Source organism: Odocoileus virginianus, chromosome 31 (genome assembly GCF_023699985.2).
Source record: "Odocoileus virginianus isolate 20LAN1187 ecotype Illinois chromosome 31, Ovbor_1.2, whole genome shotgun sequence".
NCBI lineage: Eukaryota > Metazoa > Chordata > Mammalia > Artiodactyla > Cervidae > Odocoileus > Odocoileus virginianus.
In genome coordinates, this window is record NC_069704.1 from 35,801,882 (window position 1) to 35,817,998 (window position 16,117).

Here is a 16,117-nt window from a genome sequence, read left to right on the forward strand (position 1 = left end):
AGATGTTTACCAGAATCTGCAGAAAGCATATTTGTGTCTTCCATGACAACCAGGGAACCCAGTTCCTCCAGCCCAGGAATAGTGCCTCTTAGGCTCTGGAGGAGAATGCCTTTTGAGAGAACTGGGTGCTTTTGAAGCTCATGTGTGTGGGTGCTGTGTTAAGGCTCTTCAGAGCGCATGTGTGCTGAGTGCTGTGCTAAGTCACTTCAGTTGTGTCTGACTCCTTGCACCCCTATGGACCGTAGCCCTCCAGGCAAGAATCCTGGAGTGGCTTGTTATGCCCTCCTCCGGGGGATCTTCCTGGCCCAGTGATGGAACCTGTGTCTCTTCCGTCTCCTGCATTGGTAGGAGTTCTTGACCACTGGAGCCACCTGGGAAATCCTTTGAAGCTCATCACTTCAGTTCAGTTGCTCAGTCATGTCCGACTCTTCGCGACCCCATGGACCACAGCACACCAGGCCTCCCTGTCCACCACCAACTCCTGGAGTTTACTCAAACTCAAATTGAGTCAGTGATTCCATCCAACCATCTCATCCTCTGTCATCCCTTTCTCCTTCTGCCCTCAATCTTTCCCAGCATCAGAGTCTTTTCAAATGAATCATCTCTTCACATCAGGTGGCCAAAGTACTGGAGTTTCAGCTTCAATGTCAGTCCTTCCAATGAATACCCAGGACTGACCTCCTTTAGGATGGACTGGTTGGATCTCCTTGCAGTCCAAGGGACTCTCAAGAGTCTTTTCCAACACCACAGTTCAAGAGCATCAATTCTTCAGCACTCAGCTTTTATAGTCCAGCTCTTCCATACATGACTATTGGAAAAACCATAACCTTGACGAGATGGACCTTTGTTGGCAAAGTAGTGTCTCTTCTTTTTAATATGCTGTCTAGCTTGGTCATAACTTTCCTTCCAAGGAGTAAGCGTCTTTTAATTTGATGGCTGCAGTCACCACCTGCAGTGATTTTGAAGCCCAAAAAAATAAAGTCTGCCACTATTTCGCCGTCTATATGCCATCAAGTGATGGGACCGGATGCCATGATCTTAGTTTTCTGAATGTTGAGCTTTAAGCCAACTTTTTTGGTCTCGTCTTTCACATTCATCAAGAGGCTCTTTAGTTCACTATTCTTCACTTTCTGCCATAAGGGTGGTGTCATCTGCATATCTGAGGTTATTGATATTTCTCCCAGCAATCTTGATTCTAGCTTGTGCTTCATGCAGCCCAGCGTTTCTCATATATACTCTGCATATAAGTTAAATAAGCAGGGTGACAATATATAGCCTTGATGCACTCCTTTTCCTATTTGGAATCAGTCTGTTGTTTCATGTCCAGTTCTAACTGTTGCTTCCTGACCTGCATACAGATTTCTCAAGAAGCAGGTTAGGTGGTCTGGTATTCCCATCTCAGAATTTTCCACAGTTTGTTGTGATCCACACAGTCAAAGCCTTTGGCGTAGTCAATAAAGAAGAAATTGATGTTTTTCTGGAACTCTCTTGCTTTTTCGATGATCCAGCAGATGTTGGCGACTTGATCTCTGGTTCCTCTGCCTTTTTTAAAACCAACTTGAACACCTGGAAGTTCACAGTTCACGTATTGCAAGCCTGGCTTGGAGAATTTTGAGCATTACTTTGCTAGCGTGTGAGATGAGTGCAATTGTGCGGTAGTTTGAACATTCTTTGGCATTGCCTTTCTTTGGGATTGGAATGAAAACTGACCTTTCCCAGTCCTGCGGCCACTGCTGAGTTTTCCAAATTTGCTGGCCTGTTGAGTGCAGCACTTTCACAGCATCATCTTTTAGGATTTGAAATAGCTCAACTGGAATTCCATCACCTCCACTAGCTTTGTTTGTAGTGCTTCCTAAGGCCCACTTGACTTCCAGGATGTCTGGCTCTAGGTGAGTGATCACACCATCATGATTATCTGGGTTGTGAAGATCTTTTTTGTATAGTTCTGTGTGTTTTTGCCACCTCCTCTTAGTATCTTCTGCTTCTGTTAGGTCCATACTATTTCTGTCCTTTATTGAGCTCATCTTTGCATGAGCTCATCTTTCCCTTGGTATCTCTCATTTTCTTGAAGAGATCTCTAGTCTTTCCCATTCTATTGTTTTCCTCTGTTTCTTTGCACTGATCACTGAGGAAGGCTTTCTTCTCTCTCCTTGCTAGTCTTTGGAACTCTGCATCCACATGTAGAATAGTCATAGTCAGTTATTATTTAAGGAGGGAAGTGGAGTCCAGAAGCAACTATACCTCTGCACCTCCAGGTGAGAAGTGTTTATCTTTGGGATGGCACTTGTCTTCAGTTTCCAGACAGTGGTTGTCTTACTTGACTTTCTTCTCCCCTTCCCCTCACAATTTGAGAAGCAAATTGGAGTCATCTTCCCTCAGTAATTTCTTGGACTTGGGTAATTCAGCAGATCTTCCTTGGCACTTTAAGAAAGAACACGGTTCTGTTTCCCTATAAAGCACAGGCTTCTGCTTAAAACCTGGGGTTCAGGCTTTTCCACCAAAATGCTCGTTTGCGAGGAAGCCAGCCGATGCCTGTCCCCAGGAACAGCAGTGTAATGAAAGCCCATTGTCACAGGTGGAAAAATAGCCTTGTGCTCCATTTTTTTAAATCTTAAAAAGTAAATTTGCATTTCATTCCATAATTTGTCCACATTTGTATCAACATAAACTTAAGGCACCTGTCAGTTGGATAACCTGACCTCTTCCTCTGTGTTCTAACTCAACAGGCTCATTTATTTATTTTTTAAAGTTTATGTATTTAATTTTTTGGCCATGCTGGGGCTTTGTTACTGCACATGGGCTTTCTCTAGTTGCAGGAAGCAGGGGCTACTCGTTGTGGTGCACAGGCTTCTCATTGCAGTGGCTTCCCTCGTTGTGGAGGACAGGCTCTAGGCAGGACCGAGGGCTTCCGTAGTTGTGGCTCATGGGCTTAGTTGCTCCGCAGCACATGGGATCTTCCCGGACCAGGGAGCAAACCAGTGTCCCTTGCTTTGCAAGGCAGATCCTTAATCACTGAACCACCAGGGAAGCCCCAGACTCATCTTGCTCGCATCATTTCTTTCTGTCCTCCCTTGCTGGGGGCATGAGGGCTGTGAGATGAACGGAGGATGTTCTGAAGTCCTTCCCCAAGATGAAAGCATTCACTCTTTGAGGAAGACGCGGTCGCCGATGCAGCGGAGCTCAGTACCGCCCGCTCTTGTTCCTGACTCACTGCTGTTCACTCTCGCTGAGGAACAAGTCGGTCAGGAAGCTGCGCCGCAGCCATGGCCTTTAAAGACACCGGCAAGATTCCCTGTGGAGCCAGAGGTGGCCATTCACCAGATTAGGATCACCCTCACCAGCCCCAACGTGAAGTCTCTGGAGAAGGTGTGTGCTGACCTCATCAGAAGCACGAAGGAAAAGAATCTCAAAGTGAAAGGACCAGTTCGGATGCCTACCAAGACTCAGAATAACTACACGGAAAACTCTTTGTGGTGAAGGTTCTAAGACTTGGGATCGATTCCAAATGAGGATCCACAAGCAACTCATTGACCTGCACAGCCCTTCTGAAATTGTCAAGCAGATCACTTGCATCAGTATTGAGCCAGGAGTCGAGGTGGAAGTCACCATTGCCGATGCCTAAATCAGCCTTTTTAATAAATCAGTTGCTAAAGAAAAAAAAAGATTAAAGCATTCAGACCTTAAACATCCTGTCTTAAAGGAGGAAGCTTTGACTGTCTGTAAACAGAACTTTGTACCCTCCTATCTTCCCCCTCTCCCTCCCTGTTTGTGTATCTTCTCCTCTTTGAGACACACCGGTTCCTCTGAACTCTGTCCTTGAAGCGTGGTGGCGCTTACCTAATTCTTTACCACAGCATCATGTATATTTCACCCAGAACTAGTTAGGCTTGGGACACGAGGCAGGAAGGTAAGAGAAACCAGCAGAGACAGCAAAACCAGATCTGGTCAGAATAGCATGTACTTCCCCTGTGCCGTGGCTGAGAGTCCACTTCTGTAAAAACACTGATTATGAAAAAACCTTAATGGCTTGGTCACCTCTGGTTTTCAAACCCTCACATTATAAGTGCAGACTGTAGTGTGCAGATAACCAAAGGGGGGTGACTTGATGCTTAAACGATGATACCTAATTACAAGTGAATCTTTGATTCATTAAAGCAGGCCCCCAGGGATCTTTGCTTGTGGATGCTTGCAGTCAGAATTCTGGAACATATTTGAAAATAATAACTGCATCCTTTTTTTTCATACATTTTGTATGGTTTGGCTGACTTCCCCCTCAAAGTCTGAGTTAGAGTTTTCCTTAATTTGTGTGATGGGTTTTGGTCTCTTTGGATTCCAGTAAAAGCCCAAGTGTGGTTTGGAGCTACACACAGGGTTGTCACAAAATCGCAGCCTTTATAAAGTCCACAGGAAAGCCTTTGCTTGCCCTTTGGGCACATCCAGATTCTTAGTATTTCTCGTCAGTTCTTCCTCTGTGTCCCTCAGGAGTCCACGATTCATAACCACTGAAATATTGAAATGCAGAATGGTTTGGAAGGGTGGAAGCCCAGATGCCCTGCTGCTTGAAAATGGGTCAAAATAGATTCATCATCATACATTTTGCCACGTCAGGATGTGGTAGAATTTTCCAAGAAAATTTTTATTTTAGCAAATTTTCAGAAATGCTGTCTTGACTGTTGGGGTCAGTGTTCAAGCCAGTATACCTTTGGAACAATGAAAGCAAGACTGTAGATGGGGAAAAAAAAAAAAAAAAGACTGTAGATGGGCCAGGGGTGGGAAGGGGGCATGACAGGGTGGGCACAGGAGATTCTAAAGCAGTCTCAGTTTCTGGGACCTTCTGGAGAAGGATTTCTGACCCATGGAAAGCAGGTTCTCGAGCAATGCAGAAGAACTGGACTTCTGTTTTTGTCACTAACTGATTTTGATATCTGTGTCTTCTGTGAGATAATCTGAGTCTGATATGAAAACAAAACAAAGGAAACTCTCATAAATCCCTAATTTAAAAGTTCCAGGGAATAAAAATAACTTTAGAAGTGTTTATATATTAAAAAAAAATAATTTTATAAGACCCTGATGCTGGGAAAGATTGAAGGCAGGAGCAGAAGGGGCGACAGAGGTTAAGATGGTTGGATGGCATCACTGACTTGATGGATATGAGTTTGAGCAAGCTCCAAGAGTTGGTGATGGACAGGGAAGCCTGATGTGCTGCAGTCCATGGGGTCGCAGAGAGTCGGAAACGGCTAAGTGACTGAGCTGATTCATCTTTGGCAGTGCTGGGTCTTTGTTGCTACACGTGGGCTTTTCTCTAGTGGCGGCGAGTGGGGCTAACTCTTCGCCGCAGTGCATGGGCTTCTCGTTGTGGTGGTTTCTCTTGTTGCAGAGCACGGGCTCTAGGCACACGGGCTTCAGTATTTGCAGTTCTTGGGCTTGAGAGCACAAGCTTAATAGTATTATGGCACAGGACTTAGTTGTTCCAAGGCATGTGAGATCTTCCTGGACCAGAAATTGAACCCATGTCTCCTGCATTGGATTCTTTACCTCTGAGCCACCAGGGAAGCCCAGAAGTATTTATATTTTGAGTGAGCTTTATTAAAGAATAAATACTAACTACTGGTCCTCTGTGTGTGCATGTGTGTGTGTGTGTTTTTTTTTTCCCCAGCCTACCTTATGTGCAGTATTTTGGAGGTGTCTCTGCTCTAAGTAAACAACAGTTTCTCAGCATCAATGGATTTCCTAATAACTACTGGGGCTGGGGAGGTGAAGATGATGACATTTATAACAGGTAAGTGTCACAATTTAGATCTCATGCTTTGTCTCTCCCTTCATTTCTGGTTTTTCTATCCATGCTTGGTTATTTTGCAAGGATTGACCCTAAGGAGAGATGCAGTCCCCACCCAGCCTGAATTCTTAGGTGAGCCCTGCTCTAGATGCTCCAGGTGATAAAGAGTGTCTTAAGAGACAGACCATGAGAACCCTTAATGAAACTGGAAAGCATCTGAAAATAAGCATGTGTGTAACACTGATGTGCACTTGAAAGTTTTAATCTACCTGAATTAGAAACAAAAACAACGAAAAGACACAACCTGTACTCACTGCTGTATTTAAAACGGATAACCACTGAGGTCCTACTCTACAGCACATGGACCTCTGCTCAATGTTATGTGGCAGCCTGGTTGGGAGTTTGGGGAAGAATGGATACATGTATATGTATGGCTGAGTCCCTTTCTTGTTCACCTGAAACTATCGCAACACTTTTAATTGGCTATACACCAATAAAAAAAAAGTTTTAAAAAATTAAAAAGTATCTTTAGGAAAACTAGCTTCTGTGATTTTTGCCTTAGCCTTCTGGAAAATGTAAAATGAGAAACATGTGAAGGGGTGACTCACTAGATGGCCATGCACACCCTGGGGCTCTTCATGAGTTGGTAAAACTTTATTATGTGAGTTGTCATCGCAGATGGTAAAAAAAAAAAACCATCTGTCAGTGGCATTTGAAAGCACATTCTGCTTGGTCTTTCCTGGCAATGGAATCTCCACCCCTGCTGGATGTAGGCAAAAAGCACCTTCTCCCTCTGGGAGCCAACCTGAACTTGCCACTGAGTTTGAAACCAGACTGTGCCTTCCTGAACTGGAGTACGTTAATTTGATCATTAACAGAAGATGTCTTTCAGAGCAGCATCCAAGTCGCTTAAGATTAGCTTTGCAGCATAGACCCAAGTCTTTAACACAGTCCTTGAAGAAAACTTGAATTTTAGAGATTGATTGCCAATATGCAGAGCACTGGGCCAGGCAGGACCAGTGGGAAGGAAGACACTGAAGCCCTGAACAGGGAGTCCAGACAAACACAGGCTTGCTTTCACAGCCCCGCACCCAGTCAGCTGGGCCCGTGTGACGGTGTAAAGGCCTGAGGTGCTGCACAGACCTGAGTGATCAGAAAAGTCTCCAGGACGGAGCCCTGTGGACAGAGTCCTGGGGGTGGGGGAACAGAATATCAGCGGCTACAGAGGAGCTTTCTGTCCTTTCTTTAAAAAAAAGTTTTAAAATTTTAAATTGAGGTTTATTTGATGTACAATGTATGTTTCAGATGTACAACAGAGTAACTCACAATTTTTAAAGGTTATATTCCATGTATAGTCATTATAAAACTTTGGCTATAGTCCCGATGCTGTACAATAATCCTTGTGGCTTATTTCTCTTATGGGAAGTAGACGTGTCAGTCACTCAGCCGTGTGACTATAGCCCTCCAGGCTCCTCTGTCCATGGAATTCTCCAGACAAGAATACTGGAGTGGGTAGCCATTCACTTTTTCAGGGAATCTTCCGAACCCAGGGATCAAACCTAGGTCTCCCGCATTACAGGCAGATTCTTTACTATTTGAGCCGCCAGGGAAGCCATATTTATCTTATACGTAGTGGTTTTTACCTCTTAAATCCTTATGCCTATCTTGCTTCTCCTCCTGGAGCAGCTTTCCTGAAAAGTAAAGAACCTAACTCTTATTCTGTACCAACTTGCTTTTGCTAGGCCCTAGCTCAGCACTGAGGGAGGCCAGGCTGGGAACCTTTAGGTCACCTAGGACCAGCCATTTCTGCCTCTCTTAGTGTTGTATTCCTGCTATCAAGACTTTGGTTGGTATTCCTCATCCCTTTCTCCTACAGAACCCACACAGAATCTTCCACTGTGATCTGGCTGCCTCTAGTCTTGTTCCCAGCTTTCCACTCTTATACCGCCTAACAGAGAGACTTCCCATTGGCCAACTCTGTGTACAATGTTGGGAAACCCAGCATATAGTGAGCTCTCCATACCTGCAGATTCCACATCCCCACAGATTCAACACACCTTCAATTGAAAATATTCAGGGGGAAAAAAAATTCCAGAAAGCAAAACTTGAATTTGCTGTGCACCTGAGACTACTTCCATAACATTTATGTTGTATTTATAACTCAATATATCATTCACACTATATTAGGTATTATAAGTTATCTAGAGGTGATTTAAAGTATATGGGAAGATGAGGACGTGTATAGGTTATATGGAAATGCTACACATTTTACATAAGGGACTTGAGCAACCACGGGGAAGGAGGTTGTCCAGGAACCGATCCCCTGGGGATACCGAGGGATGACTGTGTTATATCCCTTTCAGACATTGGCCCTATTCTGGGAGATGCTCTTGAGAAGGCCTCCATGATACAGTCTGTGCCCTTCTTTCCCGCTTCACCTCTGGCCACTTCCTACCCCAAACTTTGACGCTCCCAGAGGGAGCTGCGCTTGCTCTCACCTCCCTGCCTTTGCCTGTGCTGTCCTGAGTGCCCAAAATGCTCTGGCAGACTCCCACTCATCTTCAGGGCTTGGCTCTGCCCAGTCTCGATATGGTGGGGTTGGTTGCTTCTCCCTCAGTGCCAGGCATCCCCACACCCACCTCCTCCCCTTCGTCCTGGCACCTATGACCCTACATCCTAAGCATCCACATCATAAATTTCACGAGGGCAGACACCCCCAGTGCCTGGCACAGGGTAGTCCCCCCACAAGGTCTAGAACCAGGGGTAAAAGGTTATGAGGAAGGGGTGTGAGTTTTAACTGCTGCCTGTACACTGGGCTGGGGTGTGGGTTGGTGAGACCAACTGGCAGGATAGGATGGTGGGCGGGACAAAAGTCTTGCAGCTGGGGCTGCGGGGCCTGGGTCTGTGGCAGCTCTGTGATGACCACTGTCCCTTTGCTCCTGACAGATTAGCTTTTAGAGGCATGTCTGTGTCTCGCCCAAATGCTGTGGTCGGGAAGTGTCGGATGATCCGCCACTCGAGAGACAAGAAGAATGAACCTAATCCTCAGAGGTGTGTTCTCTTTTATTCTTGCCCCTGTGTGTGTTTCCTTCTTCCACCTTCAGGTGGGGCTGCCTGCAGGAATGGGGCTCTGGAGTGGGCTCCGTGCCTCAGGAAAACGGGCTCCATCCACAGGGCAGGGCTGGAGTAGGAGGGAGGTGGTGGTAGTGGTGGTCTAGCTGCTCAGTCGTGTCCGACTCCGCGACCCCACGGACTGCAGCCCACCAGGATCCTCTGTCCATGGGATCTCCTGGGCGAGAATACTGGAGTGGGCTGCCACTTCCTTCTCCAGAGGATCTTCCCAAACCTGGGATTGAACCTGCATCTCCTACATTGGCAGGTAGATTCCTTACTGATGAGCCACCGGGGAAGCCTAGTAAGAGGGGAAAAGGGCCATTAAAGTACAAATGTTTAAAGTTTTGAGTTTTGTTTTTGCTTTCTTCTTTTTTTTTTAAAGATTTTTGTTTTGGCTTCAAACCCTTTGTCTGTTTGTTCCTTGTAGGTTTGACCGAATTGCACATACAAAGGAGACGATGCTCTCTGATGGTCTGAACTCACTCACCTACACGGTGTTAGAGGTCCAGAGGTACCCATTGTATACCAAAATCACAGTGGACATCGGGACACCGAGCTAGCATTTTGGTGCACTGATCAGAGACCTGAAAATGGCCAGGGACCTCTGCTGTGTCTCTGCCCGTGTGCTGGGCTGGTCCCTCTCATTCTCCCCATCAGTGACAGGCCCTCTCTGCTCATCATTCAGATGCCTTTCCGGACGACCAGGACGAGCGGGATATATTGCCCCAACTTGGCTCAGCATGTGACTTCTCAGCCCCATGAGGTGTATGTAAGCATAGAAACCATCAGCCTCTGGGGGCTCTCGGCATGTTCACAGTGTCACCCCAAAGAATCAGAGCTGTGCGCAGCTCCGAATCTGATGACTGTGGGACTCATCCCCAGCAAAAAAAAAAGAAAAAAAAAAAAAAAAACACCTAATTTGTTGTGATATAGGTAAGAATTTTGTTTTAAATTGTGGTATTATTACTTTGTGAAAAATTGGAGAGTGCTGCTGAAATCGGATCAGTGTGGTGGTTTTCCATTGTCATGTTTTAACAGAAAAACACCTATTCTTATGTTAACCACCCCCACCCTCGACCCTGTCTCCATGTATGCAACTATTACAATCACTGTGTATGTGTGTCTTTTCTTAGCAAAGGAATTTTAAGACTTGAGGCTTGAATCCCAAGGCCACTTTAGCCACCAGAGCAAAAGCCTTGGGCATTCTCACATTGGTGGCCTTTCTCCAGATGCCTGATTTCTGAATGTAAATCCTTTTTTTTTAATAGCATTTGTAGTATTTTGAAGAAAGAACAAATCAGATCCTCCTTATGGTCTAGCTTGATTTTGTGTTGATCCAGAATGGCATAGTGTTTAGTCATGGCAATTTATTTTTCTGATCATGCTATATAAACTTGAATGTCCTATGTATTTTTATTGTGGTGTTTTACATGTGGGGATGGGGATTGAGCATTTTTTAGGGGAAAAAAATAACGTATGCTGTAGTGGCCCCACATGGACCTCGGTCGGAGCTGGCAGGCCAGGTTTTCTGAAGAGCCTAGACATCTCTGGGTCCTTCGGTGAGAGCTAAGGCACCCCATGAGCACCGTCAAGCTGGACTCTGTGGGGGAGGCAGACATTGTGGCTTGCCTGGCAGAGTTCGCCACCTTGCCATCTCCCTGCCCTCCCCAGGTGGGCAAGGCCAGGGAACAGCCCCCACCTCCTCAGACTGATCCCAGCACCTCCCTTGGGCCCCAGGCTGTGGGACGGGGAATGACAGCCACCAGACTGTTTACTGGCCCTCCATCTGCCCCTGGGGGCTGCCTTCCAGGCTCCGTTGGCCGAGCTGCCTGGCCCACCTTGCAGGACCGGTTCTCTGTCCTCATCCTCCTGCCTCCCTTGTGCTGCCTTTCTCTTCCCTCCCTGCCCCTTTGTTCCACTGCCTCTTGCCTGTTTCCTAAAACTGGCCTGTGGCGCTCAGGGTCAAACAGACTATCCATTCTCCATCATGAATGTGCCTTTTAATTAGAGAGCAGTTCAGCTGAACTCACCCATACTCCTCCCACAGCCACTCTGGTGCCGAAAGCTTCCCATCCCCGCTCAGGTTTTAGCAGGTGCTCCTACTCCGGGGAGGCCGACTCACAGCGGATGTCTTCCCCAAACCCACCTCTGCTGCTGGAGGTTTCAGCCTGCCTGGGGTGAGATGTACAAGGCAGTTCCTGCTGCTGGCACGAGTGCTGGGCCCAGGCTGGGCTGAGGGCTTAAAATTCAGCTTTCTAATCCCAGGGTTAACCTTTCAGCTAGGGGCAGCCTAGAAACCAGCCCTCAGTGTGGAGGGCTGAACTGGTGCCTGGCCCCAGTCATACCTGTGCCTTTATCACTTGGAGCATCTCATGCTATTATCTGGTTCTTTTTCCAGAAACCTTTGTGTTGGTTACAAATTATTTTCCACTGTAGCTGGGCTGTGCAAAGAGTATTCCGTCTGTCAGTTCCCCACTCCTTAATAGCAGTGTTGTTAAAGCCAGGAATAGCCCTGACAGGAAGCTTTGGGAAGCGCAAAGAATGAAGACCTCGCTTTCTGTCCCCAGATCCTGACTTTTCCAAAGTGCCTTAAAAGAAAGGAGACAAGTATCCTGGGTGGTAACCTCTTTGTTACTTTACTTTTAAAAACAAAATTCTGACTTTTTTTTTCTCTTTTGTTTTCCTGTTACATTTTCTTTCATGTTCCATTGTAATCGTCAAGCCTGTGGTTCATTCTCAGGACCACCAGAAACGCTGCTTCACCACCCACTCCCCGTTCGCTCATCTTCCGGTGGGCTCCTGGGGTCCGCCTGGGCCCAGGGTTAAGCCTCGCCCTGGCCTGGGTCATCAGAGGCTGCAGCGCTTACTTCCTCCCTGGGGAGTTGAGTACTGAGGGTTCAGGAGCATTTCCTTCACCTGGAAGTTGTCACCGTGACATGGTCAGGTGCCCTTCTCTGTTTCTGTCCGTTCTGTTGCTGGTGAACCTCTAAGGTGGCCTTTGGGAAAGGTCAGAGGGCAGAGGTGGCGCAAGAGGGAAAAGGAAATGCTGGTGCTGCCCCCCAGGGTCTCTGCTGACCGGTGGGGGGGCGGGCTGGAGGGAGGGGAGCCTTCCTGCCCTGGAGACCTGTGTGCTGTGTATTTTGATTTCCCATGTACACAAATGTATGTATTTACCATTGTAAGTGGGTGAATGTTTGACCTTGGTGTTCAAAACAGAACTGTATTTTTGCCTTTAAAATCCAGTAATATAACGTGAATAAATGACCCTATCTTTGTAATGGCAGGTGGTCTCTCTTCTGATGTAAGGGGTTAGATTCCTCCGAAGCAGGCGGGGCTGCCTGATGGGAGGGTCTGAGGAAAGCAGGGCTCCACCTCTGCCTGCCTCACTGTGTGGGGGGCGGGGCTGGGGGCTTGGGTGAGGGGAGGAGGTGTTATCTCACCTGCCTGGGATCACACGCACCTTGCTGGAATCAGCCATTTCCCCAGCTGAGTCTCATATGGATATGTGTAAAATGGGAATAGTAACACACACAGACTTTTTGAGGCTTAAAAGAGATGTGACTGAAATACAGCGACTGGCACCTCACAGATACTTACCACATAGTAGCTGGGGACCCTTCAGAGAAGTTTCCCCAACGGTTCTCTGGCTCTGTTCTGTTTTCCACACAAGCCCACATGCTCTCAGAGCCGTTTACACAAGGTGTTCACAGCGTAGCTTAGGTAAACAAGCTTTCTTCTCAGCCCCAGGAAGTTTAACCTGGTGCTACAAAAGGTCTCAGCTGCGCCCCGAGGACTTGAGACAGTAGGTACCTTGGGCACCTCCTCCAAGGCCCCAGGTCAGGCACCGCACCCTCTGACATGTGGCTTTGATTGAATTGGCTTCTGGAAGAAATGGGCCAGAGGAAACCAGTGTGCGGGAGAGGTCACCCCCACGCCGTCCAGGCTGAGGGGGCCACAGGCCCTGCTGGATGGAGCTGTGATGGTGGGACCAGCTGGGAAACAGAGCCGGAAGGACAGCCCCCTGAAGCCCCACCAGGGCCATCTGGCCATCTCCACCCATCCCTGTGACTGCTGGAAGGAGCCCTAGAGCCCCAGGCTTGAGCAGTGGCTAGCACTCAGATCTGTCTTTCTGACCAGACTCCTCTGGACAGAGTGCTGCCTTACAGGGCTTTTCAAGCTATAAGGTCTGGGTTAAGTGGGGTACCCTCCCCTCTCCCAAAATGCATGGACACCACCAAGTACATAGGAGAGGCCAGAATGCCTGTCTTCAGATCCTGTTGCTGCTTCTTTCCAGTTTCACGACCTTGAGTGAGTGATGCCTGTCTGTGCCTCAGTTTGTTCATCCGTGTAATGGGATAACAGTACTTCTTTCATAGCATTGCCAGGAAGATCAAGTGAATTAATTTTACAGAGCACTCAGACCATATCTAGCTCATAGTAAGCATGCACATTACAAACTTGTTAAATTTTAAAAGTGCAGTTACACATGCGTACCAGCGTATACATAGACTGATGTGTTCACGGTACCCACATATACACATACACACACCAGCTATGCTGGGCGTCGTTTTTCCTCTTCTAGAGCGCTTGTCTGGGACTTAACTGTGTGGCAGTTGGCTGAATGGATCTCAGGGTAAGTGACCACGCCTCTTCTGGAGACACCTGAGACCTCAGCAATGCTATTTCCCCACACCTTCCTGCCTGCCCTGAGGGAAGGTGTTAGGAATGGTGGCCTTGGCAAGGGAGGGGGGCTCAAATCCTGTATTGGTGGGCTGCAAGGCTCCAGGAAGATGGGAGGAAGAGGGTCAGGGCCAGACTCCTGGGGTAGCCACTTCGGGAGAAGTGCCCTTAGTCTTCCACTTCACCTGGGCCCCACACCACGTCTGAGCCAGGGCAGAGCCCAGTAGCCATGGATGTGGATTCGGTGGGTACCAGTCTTGCCCCCCATAGAGTACCTCTTTTCCGTGAGAGAATGTGACCTGGATGCCTAATCACTGACCCACAGATGTCCTTTGGAGGCAGGGCTGTGGTGCCCAAATGGCCGGGGTGCCCATGGAGGTGTATGAGTGAAACCTCCCCGGCAGGAGTGTTTGCTGCTGGTGATAGAGGGAAGCTGTGTGTGAGGAGGATTGGAGAGAGGTGGAGGAAATGAGAAGATGACCGAGTGCTAGGTGTTGCCAAGTCTCCACCACTCTCCTGAGCTCGCCTCCTGTTTATTCCAGGAGCTGAGAGTTTGGACATTCCTAGGGGCTGATTTCTTCTTAGAACTGGAACTTCTTACCCCATCAGAAAGGAAATGAGGTTTGCTAGCTGAGCCGGCTGTGCCAGATGAGCCTCATTTCCTCCCCTGGCACGGGCCCCAGGCAGAGAACACGGCCGCTGCCTTCATTTGGGCTCCAGGACCTGTCCCCAGGCTGGGCAGCGGAGGAGCCAGCAGGGTGTGAATGTCAGGTGAAGTGATAGGGTCAATGGACCAGAAAGCGGAGGACTGTGACATTCCCCAGATAGTGGCACTTGAGCAAGTTGTGTGCCAGGACACCAGGCGGGCGCCAGGAGGACGGCTGGAGGAAGCCATACACAGAGTGGTCCGTGTCTGGCCCTCTGCTTTCCCACTCGCTGGCTCACTCAGTTCAAGTCCGTTCCCCTCCCTGAGCCTCAGGTTGCTCTCCTGTTTTATGAATCCACCCCTGGTCTCCCCATAGTTTTTCCCTCCCCGAAAGAAGGAAGCGCTGTGGTCTCAGGTATCCCCTTGTACCTGAGACTCACCCTTCATGCTGCCTTGGAGGAAGTTATTTTATCTGAGTCTTCCTTTGTAAAAATAGCAGGATCACCCCTGCCTTCCCCTTCTTCTCCCAGGATACAGGTTTTTTGGTTTTTTTTTTTAAGATCTTTTGATGTGGACCATTTTTAAAGTCTTCGTTGAATTTGTTACTTCTGTGTTGCTTCTGTTTCATGTTTCAGTTTTCTGCCCAAGAGTAATGTAGGATCTTAGCTCCCTGACCAGGGATCGAACCCTCACCCCCTGCATTGGAAGGCGAAGTCTTAACCACTGACCACCAGGGAAGTCCCACAAGATATACTTTTAAAACTCTACCTGGAAATAGGAAAAAAAAAAATTCTACCTGGGATTTCCTAGGCAGTCCAGTGGTTAAGAATCCACTTCTCAATGCAGGGGACAAGAGTTCGATCCCTGGTCAGGGAACTAAGATTCCATACACTGCAGGGCAACTAATCCCACACAGCAGAACTACTGAGCCCTTGTACTCAGCTAAGACTTGACTCAGCCAAATAAAGAAATAAATGTTTTTTGGAAACTTTAAAAAACAAAACAAAAATTTCTACCTGGAGGAGCTGGAATGCTATTCCTTTTCTGTCTCCCACTTCTGCCTGTGGCCCCTCCAACTTTGGACAGACTCCTGTCACCTGCTTCCCCTCGGGTTTTCCAGATTCAGGCTTCCTGATTATCCCGTCGGCCCGGAGGGAGAAGCACGGGAGCCTCTGTAGTAGCCGTGTTTACCCTGCCGTCACTCAAGAAAACCTAAGAGCCACTGTCAGTGGGGGCTGTGCTCAGGGAAATGAGGTGTGTCCAAAGAGGGTGGCCACTGAGCATGATGAAGTGGATCTGTACTTATTGACTGGAAAGAGGCCTGAGGGGAAAAGGCAAACTACAGAATGGGATCTCCATATAAGACGGGAAATGCCTGAATAATTTAGTGCCAAAATTATTCTGTGATTGTTGATGGGAGCAGATACACAAGCAATAAACGGAAAGATGATCTCTCTCTGCACCGCTTTTGTGGCCAGGCTCCCAGCCTAGGGTAACAGCCTTTGGTGTTTGGGGGCTGCCTGAGGGCCGAGGCCTTTAACAGGGACCAGCTCCATTGAGAGAATGAGCTGGGTTGTCCCCAGGGGGAGTTGTTCAGTTGTTCAGTCGTGTCTGGGGGCTTTGCAACCCCGTGGACTGCAGCATGCCAGGCTTCCCTGTCCTTCACCATCTTCCGGAGTTTGCTCCAACTCATGTCCATTGAGTGAGTCGGTGATGCCATCCAACCATCTCATCCTTTGCCACCCCCTTCTCCTCCTTCCCTCAGTCTTTCCCAGCATCAGCATCTTTTCCAGGGGACTTGCATTCCCTCAAAGTGCCCAGATGTGGAAGGGAGACAGGTCCTCTTTCTCTGAGCTGATGGAGGCCTGTGCCCTGTTCACATTGGGCGGGGTTGGGGGAGG

At 48.0% G+C, this 16,117-nt stretch overlaps 1 protein-coding gene and 1 pseudogene across 1 annotated transcript in view; both read left to right on the forward strand.

Annotated features, from left to right (window-relative positions):
* B4GALT1 (beta-1,4-galactosyltransferase 1) overlaps positions 1–12,168 on the forward strand; it is a 53,352-nt gene extending 41,184 nt beyond the window's left edge. The window contains exons 4-6 of the mRNA XM_020898659.2: positions 5,657–5,779; positions 8,723–8,827; positions 9,318–12,168. Coding sequence (XP_020754318.2) covers positions 5,657–5,779; positions 8,723–8,827; positions 9,318–9,450 — 361 coding nt within the window. The 3' untranslated portion in view covers positions 9,451–12,168. The remainder of the gene's footprint in view (positions 1–5,656; positions 5,780–8,722; positions 8,828–9,317) is intronic.
* LOC110140281 (small ribosomal subunit protein uS10-like) lies at positions 4–4,752 on the forward strand (annotated as a pseudogene).
* Positions 12,169–16,117: the final 3,949 nt, after the last annotated feature.